The 8,233-nt window shown below is 45.3% G+C and overlaps 1 protein-coding gene across 1 annotated transcript; it reads left to right on the top strand.

The window, feature by feature from the left end:
- The first annotated feature begins 6,439 nt into the window (after nt 1-6,439).
- ASCL4 (achaete-scute family bHLH transcription factor 4) lies at nt 6,440-6,972 on the top strand. Its single transcript, XM_044229088.1, has one exon. The coding sequence runs from the start codon at nt 6,457-6,459 to the stop codon at nt 6,970-6,972; it is 516 nt and encodes a 171-aa protein (XP_044085023.1). The 5' UTR covers nt 6,440-6,456.
- The last annotated feature ends 1,261 nt before the right edge of the window (nt 6,973-8,233 follow it).

Raw genomic sequence — 8,233 nt, 5'->3', positions numbered from 1 at the left:
CTCCTGCTGAGCAGAGAGCTTGATGCTGGGCTCAATTCCAGGACCCTGAGATCACGACATGAGCCTAAGGCAGAGGCTTAACCACTGAGCCACCCAGGTGCCTCAAGTTGTATGTTTAATATATGTACATTTCACTGAATGTAGATTTTCTGTCAGTTAAAAGCTGATAGAACTAGCCAGTGAAATGAGTGGATTAAAGATTAACATGTGCTAAATCATTAGCTTCAAAAACTAGAATAAAATTCTATTCACAATAGCAACCAGACCTATGAGACACCTTGAGATAAATGTAATAAGAAACACATAAGACTGATACTAAGAAATCTGTGAAACTTCCTTACAGGGCAAAAAAAGAAGACCTGGATGAATGAATTCTACTGTGTTCATACAGGAGAGATTCAGTGTTTCAAAAAGTCAACCTCTCAGCAAATCCATCCATATATTTAACACAATCCCAATTAGAATCCCAAATTTTGTTTGTATCTTTACAGAAATTAAAAGTGCATGTTACCTTCCCAGCAGTTCTCCAGATCTACATGTCCTTGTTCGAGAACTGTCCCTCCAAATGACTTGTGCAGTCAGCCATCCAATCTCCAAGACTTGGGTTTGGTTTCTTTCTCTAGCTCACACCGAGGTGCCAGACACCGGCAAGGAAAAGGCCATGCAAAATTTGTGGCAGGAAAAGACAGCCTTAAAGAAGAGAGAAAAGACAAAAAGCCATAAGGAAAGGATGAATATATTTAACTACAGCAAAATTTTACATTGTTGTATGATAAAAGACTGCAGAGAAAAGCCTAGCATGCAAATACTGTTGGAGAAGGACAGAAAAGCTAGTAATAAATTGTACCTAAATATTTGCGGGTCTTTAAATCTTGCTGTAAATTATCTTTAAAATAGAACGGAATGATGCAGGTGAAGGATTCATGAAGGTTTCACCCTTCTGTGTGACAATCTGACCTTCAGGTAACTTTCTCTTTTCTGGTCCTCTGAAACCTGATAAAGATAGAATGTCAAGGGGCACCTGGGTGGCTCAGTGGGTTAAGCCGCTGCCTTCGGCTCAGGTCATGATCTCAGAGTCCTGGGATCGAGCCCCGCATCGGGCTCTCTGCTCAGCAGGGAGCCTGCTTCTCTCTCTCTCTCTGCCTGCCTCTCTGCCTACTTGTGATTTCTCTCTGTCAAATAAATAAATAAAATCTTTAAAAAAAAAAAAAAAAGATAGAATGTCAACTATGTCATTAGGCAACCTTACTTGTATGAAAACAAACTGTAGGTTTTAGAGGGGAGGGGTGGGGATGGGGGAGCCTGGTGACGGGTATTAAGGAGGGCATGGATTGCATGGAGCCCTGGGTGTTATATGCAAACAATGAATCATGGAACTCTACGTCAAAAACTAATGGTGTCCTGGATGGTGACTAACATAAGACAATAAAAATTGAAAAAAAGGGTGCCTGGGTGGCTCAGTGGGTTAAGCTGCTGCCTTCGGCTCGGGTCATGATCTCAGGGTCCTGGGATCGAGTCCTGCATCGGGCTCTCTGCTCAGCAGGGAGCCTGCTTCTCCATCTCTCTCTGCCAGCCTCGCTGCCTACTTGTGATCTGTCTCTGTCAAATAAATAAATAAAATATTTAAAAAAAATTTGAAAAAAAAAAACCACTAAAAAAAATCAGTATTCAAAGTTAAAAAATAAATTAATTAAGCAATAGCGTCCTAAGGGGTCTGAGGGGCATGAAACTGGCTCATGAGGGGAAGGAGACCTCTAAGCTGGGAGAGCTACCACATGGGGCTGATGTGAGTGTTGCTTCTACACACCTGAGCTGTCACTTGGCTACAGGGGACTTGGGAGACGCACCTGTGCGGATTGCCATGCAGTCTTCCAAGGACTCCCAGGGAGGTCGAATGCCGAGCTCAGCCCTGCTGCACGCATTGTTTTGTTTTGTTTTTTAAGATTTTATTTATTTATTTGACAGACAGAGATCACAAGTAGCAGAGAGGCAGGCAGAGAGAGAGAGGAGGAAGCAGGCTCCCTGCCGAGCAGAGAGCCCGATGTGGGGCTCGATCCCAGGACCCTGGGATCATGACCTGAGCCGAAGGCAGGGACTTAACCCACTGAGCCACCCAGGCGCCCCACCACACATTGTTCTTGATCTATATCCTTGCCACTGAATCTGACACCAAATGTGGCCCTGGAGAGTCTTACTGAGTCTCAGTATTTAGTTGTACCCCAAGGACCCCCGGGAGATGTTGCACATGAAAATATAGAGAGTTTACTCCCGAGCTAGGTAGAAAAGGACTAACTGAATAGAACAGAATCGTGTGATCTATTCAGCTTGAGATTTAGTTAGCTACACCTGTGAGAAATCTTCTTTCCACCATGAGGTCGTAACATGGGTCTTCCTGTTTCCCCTTGTGGCAGCTGATGCAAACAGCAAGTATGGGGACAGCCAGGTATGTACCCCTCTGTGCCACCAGCCTAGGAAACCAAAATCTACGTGACATCAATCATTCTGGAAGAAGAGCCAATCTAAAGTCTTCATTTATTTAAAGCAGCTGACAAGGGACCTGTCTGAGTTTTAGAGATGGAAATCCTCTGTAGCCTCCGAGAGATCTTTGAAACTACTGGGCCCAGTCTTTAGTGAATCCCCATGTCCCCTTTTTACAAGCAGATCCTGAAAAGAACAACTAAACCTAGTCCGAAGCGTCCTTGGAGGTTTAGCGTATCTGTCACATATTCTAGATGTATCTGCAACATATGTAGACCTGATCCAGACGGGAGACACCTTTAAAGTTGGCGAGAAAATCTGTTTGGATCAAAACGGACTGGAGAGATCAGGAGTCAGAACCTCCTCTTTTGATTTCTTATGTGACAATAACGGCCCCTCCCCACTTCACATTATGTAACAAAACAATGCTTCTCCTACTCAAGAGGCTACTTATTTCTAATGCCCTTGCACCTTCAGAAAGCATAAGACTAACAATATCCTTTGTGACCATGTAGATATCTCATAACATTACTTGGACTCAATAAAAAGATAACTAGAGAATCAGGATCCAACCATTTCTGATGCGGTTTTAGTATAAACAAAAGTCTTATAGATATTTATTCCTCAGAGACAGAATTTATAAGAAGCCAGAAAACTTGGCACAAGATGTTTACATTATAATGATAAATCTGTTGGTTTGGGTCCGATCAGGTTATCATTTGAGTTTTCTGCATATTTTGTCTTATTTATTATAAGACATTTATCTATTTTTACTTTTATTTATTATAATAATGCATTATTATAATAAATAATGTCTTAAAAATTATTTATCTTATTACTTTAAAAAGATTTTTTTAAAGATTTTATTCATTTATTTGACAGACAGAGATCACGAGGAGACAGAGAGGCAGGCAGAGAGAGAGAGAGAGAGGAGGAAGCAGGCTCCCGGCTGAGCAGAGAACCCGTTGCAGGGCTGGATCCTAGAACCCCGGGATCATGACCTGAGCCTAAGGCAGAGGCTTTAATCCGCTGAGCCACCCAGGTGCCCTTGTCTTATTATTTTAAAAAGTATTTAAACTAGATTAAAAAAATACAAAAGTAATACATGCCTTTTGTAACAAATTAAGCAATAGAGAGGTCTATAAAGAAAAGGAACAACACCTCTTCTCCCCAGAGCCACCTTTTTAAGGCAACCAATGATAGAAATTTACTGTGTGTCTTTCTCCTTCCTTCCCTGTGCTCACATTAACACATATACTTATGTATCATGTAGAAGAGTTTATTATAAATTCACACTGCAGGGGCGCCTGGGTGGCTCAGTGGGTTAAGCTGCTGGCTTCAGCTCGGGTCATGATCTCAGGATCTGGGATCGAGTCCCGCATTGGGCTCTCTGCTCAGCAGGGAGCCTGCTTCCTCCTCTCTCTCTCTGCCTGCCTCTCTGCCTACTTGTGATCTCTCTCTGTCAAATAAATAAATAAAATATTTAAAAAAAAATAAATTCACACTGCATATAATCCTCGTTAGTTTGTTTTTTTCACTTACCACTTTATGTACAGTTCTGCAAGTTCTTACATGTAGCTCTAAATCATTATTTTTAGTAATAATATAATATTCTCAAAGTATTAGCCCTCCCTCTCTTGAGGGACATTCAGACTGTCCCCTTTTTCTCCTTTTAAAAATCATTATGGGGCGCCTGGGTCAGTGGGTTAAGCCTCTGCCTTTGACTTGGGTCATGATCTCGGGGTCCTGGGATCGAGCCCCACATCGGGTTCTCTGCTCAGCGGGAAGCCTACTTCCTCCTCCTCTCTCTCTGCCTGCCTCTCTGCCTACTCATGATCTCTCTGTCAAATAAATAAATAAAATAAATCTTTAAAAATAATAAAAATCATTTACAAACAATGCTGCAGTAGATAACATTGTACATATAAATTTCCGCTGATGCATTTATCTATGTAGGACCTCTGGGTCAGAGGACATGTGATGTACACTATTAATTTTAAGTCACTTTCCCAAAAGCTTATAACAATTTATGCTTCTGCCCTTTCCCCAAATTCTTGCCTGCCCTGGGTATTAGCCATTTTTAGATTTTCCAGCCTGAGGATGAAATATGGTGCCTCTTATCCGTTCTCCCTTTCCCGCCTCTCCAGTGTACTCACCAGTCTGCAGACAGAGTAATGTTCTTGACAAACAAAATCTCACTATGTCACCTTTCTGCTTAAAGCACCTCATTTACTTCCCATCACTCTTAGAACAAAGGTCAAAATCCTTAACATGGCCCAAAGCACCTTGTGGTCCAGTAGTCTCTCTACCTCTCTGGGAGGTTTGTCTCCCAACCGGAAGAGCTTTCTCTGGATTGTTCTCAACTCTACTGAGAAATCAAGGTGACACATTAGGTTGTTTGCTGGTACATGCCTCATAGGGAGTTTTTAAAATGTGACCTAACTTATGCCTAAAAGGAATAATTATTTCTATTTTATTTGCCTTGATGGAGGTGTTTTTCCAGTTGCTTCAGGCAAAAATCATTTAGGATAAACAGGTAAGCATAGCACTTGTCAAAAAACATGTCAGGGCTACACCCTGGCTCCTGAGGAATAGGCAGAAAGTCTGATCATAAATGTTGGGGGGTTTTGCTTCTCGTTTTTAAGTTGGACTTTTAAAAGTAGAAGCTGCCTTTAATGTGCTGGGTTTGCAGAACAAGAAATCTGATTTTCAGTGTGATAACACACTTTTTGACATTAACCAGCACTGTTGGGTTTTTAATGACACTTTCATCTTCAAAGCCTTTCACCAACATGGATGGATTAATTATTCTTTTTTTTTTTTTTTTTGGTGGTATGTTAAAAAGACAAGTCTTCAAAGCCATCATCCTTTATCCCTGGAACTGGGGCTCGTCACCTGCCCCCAAGGGAGAAAATAAATTGCATCTTTGTTTTTAAGACAAAAAGAAGAATACAATAGAAATACACTTTTTGCACTATGGAAAAATGGTCTTATATCCTGGGTGGGATTAGAAGAGGTCGGGAAGCAGGGTTGAACCTGTGTTTACAGTAAGCACCGTGAGAATAACTGACTAAAAGTGTTTGTTACTGTTCAACCTTTTGATGTGCTCTTAAAAAGTAACACAACACGGAAAAAAAAAGGAAAAAAAGTCCTGCGTTCCACACAAGCAGGATCGTAATACTCGGACACTTACCTTCCTCGCTAAGGTATATTCCCTCCCTCCTCTCTTCGAAAAATGTCAAGCTGGGATTTTTAAAAGATTGGGTTTTGGAGAAGAAACCCTCAAGCATCCCCCGAGGTCCCCCTTTGCTTGACACATCTTTTAACCACAAGGGAGCAGTCTTTCCTTTGATGAGGTCTTCCCTCCACCTCCACAGAAATGGAAGAACAAGGGCAAGTTTGCAAACAGTCTGAAAGCTCTTTCCATTAGCCCTGGACGCCGGAAACCGCAAAGGGCAGTCAAGTTTTGATTTTCAAGGAGAAAGCTTCTGGGAGACTTTCGCTCAGCCGCCACCTCTGTGGGTTCCTGGGAGGGGCTTTTTTTTTTTGAAACCGGGAAGATTCCTATGCTCTTGAAGACCCAGAGCGGGTGGATTACAGTAATTGAAAAGCTTGGGTGATTTTTGGAAGATTACTCTGTTTGGTCTACGCTCCCATTCCCAGACGAGGGGACCGAGCAGAAGCATCCCTTTTGTTATCTGTTGAAATAAGAAGATCAGAGGGGAAGACAGGGTTTGAAGTGTGCATTAGGGGGGTCCTAAATCTTTGCCTGTCCCCTCCGTCTGGATCTTTATAAATGATCGAGGAGTGCGATGAATTTAGGAAAGCTTCCTGTCCTGGAACCAGAAACTTCTTTAAAGGCAGATCGGCCGTGCCGGGCTGTCTGAATGGACCAGCATCTTCGCCTCGAAGATTTATTTGAGTCTCAGCTTGTCAGAGATTAGTCCCTCGGGAGATCTGTTGGCTTTTCGGCGAGGGATGGAGAAGCGTAAGCCGACCGGACTGCCGCGCTTGCCCTACCACCTCCGCACGGTGCCCTCGGACCTGCCGGGGACCCCGCCCCGCCTCCCTCTCAGGGACCCCCCCAGGGTCTCCCGTCCCGACGCCGCGTGCTGGGCGCGGGGGCCGGGGGGCTGCGCCGCGAGGCCGCCCTGCCGGCCGCTGCCGCTGGAGTGCGCCTTCGAGCCCGCCTTCCTCCTGCGGCGCAACGAGCGCGAGCGGCAGCGGGTGCGCTGCGTCAACGAGGGCTACGCGCGCCTGCGAGCCCACCTGCCCCGCGAGCTGGCGGAGCGGCGGCTCAGCAAGGTGGAGACGCTCCGCGCCGCCATCGGCTACATCAGGCACCTCCAGGAGCTGCTGGAGCGCCACGCCCGGGGGCCGGAGGGTCCCGCGGGCGCCCGCGCCCCGCGTCCGGCCGAGTGCAACAGCGACGGCGAGTCCAAGGCCTCGTCGGCGCCTTCGCCCTGCAGCGAGCCCGAGGAGGCGGGCAGCTAGCGAGCGCCGGGCCCCGGCCCGGTCCCCCCGCGCGCCCCCCCGCGGCCCGGGAGTCTGGCCGGAGAGTCTCGCCCGGGACGGTTTGCATTTCTAATGCGGTTTTTCCCTCCACGACGAAATCTTAGGAACGAGAAATGCGTGTTTTGCGGAGGAAAGTGTATTTTGACATTCTGGTTGCTCTCCTCCCCTCCCCTCCCCCCCCCCCCCCTTACTGGTCATGCGCTTGCAAACTTAAAGGTGCTCACGACGGAAACTCTTCCACGGTACTTCTCAAAGGCACACGGAGCCGGATTCTGAGCACCGGACTAAAAACGAGTATTCTAAAAACTCAGAGGGCGGCGACAATGGGAAATATGTCCCACAGCCCGCGGGGTGGGTACGTTAGGTACACGAATATCGAATCAAATTCAACCCAACCAAAGAACTTTCCAAATAAATAAATCACAGCCCTTAGGGCAAGAGGAACGTTTTCCTGCATGCTTTCCTTTGGGAATTGTATTTGAAATTTAACTGACACCGTCCGTTTGGGTGAAGGTGCCTCTACGTTGACGCTTGAGCAAACACGCACTTGCAAGGGCTTGTTGCTAGGCCCGCGCCCGCTCTCCGCTGAGTCCGTGCACGGTGGTGCTGGAGAAGACCGGGGCCATCGTTTGATACTACCAGCTTTATCTTATCCAGAAGTGGCCATCTGGAAACGTCATTAACATTCAGGAAGTAACATGTTACTGTACATGATCTCGTTGAAAGAGAACTCAGATTTGTATGAAAACTTCTCAGTTGTTTCTACCCACTGGTTTTCCTTTTTCTTTCCATCCCCCTCTGTAGTTCTCACTTCATCTAACCTTTGGTTAAACTAAAGTGACACCCCTGATTAAAAAAAAAAAGAAAGAAAGAAAGAAAGAAAGGAACTGCGTAGATGGTTGAACAAGGTGGACTGAAATTGGTATGTTCTCAAAATCTCATCACCATGAGGGCCTCGGGGTATATTGAAATTATCTAGTGACTTTGGCTTTGTTCCTGGTCTTTGAAAAACATTTAATTTGGGTCCATTTTGTCTTAAGGACAATTATGAAATTCAGCAGATAAGTAAAATGCTTGCTGACCTATGAAGATAAACTTCCTCTCTCTAAAGTTGTTTTCTAGTATCTTGAGTTGACCTTTCCACAGAGGCAGGCCTGATATGGGGGTGGGTAGCCAGGCCAGGACATGGGCAAGGAGAGAAAGCTACTCCTAGTGAGCCCTTACAGGGCATGGTTTAATC

Source organism: Neovison vison, chromosome 12, assembly GCF_020171115.1.
Source record: "Neovison vison isolate M4711 chromosome 12, ASM_NN_V1, whole genome shotgun sequence".
In the NCBI taxonomy this organism is placed as follows: domain Eukaryota; kingdom Metazoa; phylum Chordata; class Mammalia; order Carnivora; family Mustelidae; genus Neogale; species Neogale vison.
Note: the sequence above shows the minus strand (reverse complement) of the source record. Positions and strands in the feature narration are given on the sequence as shown.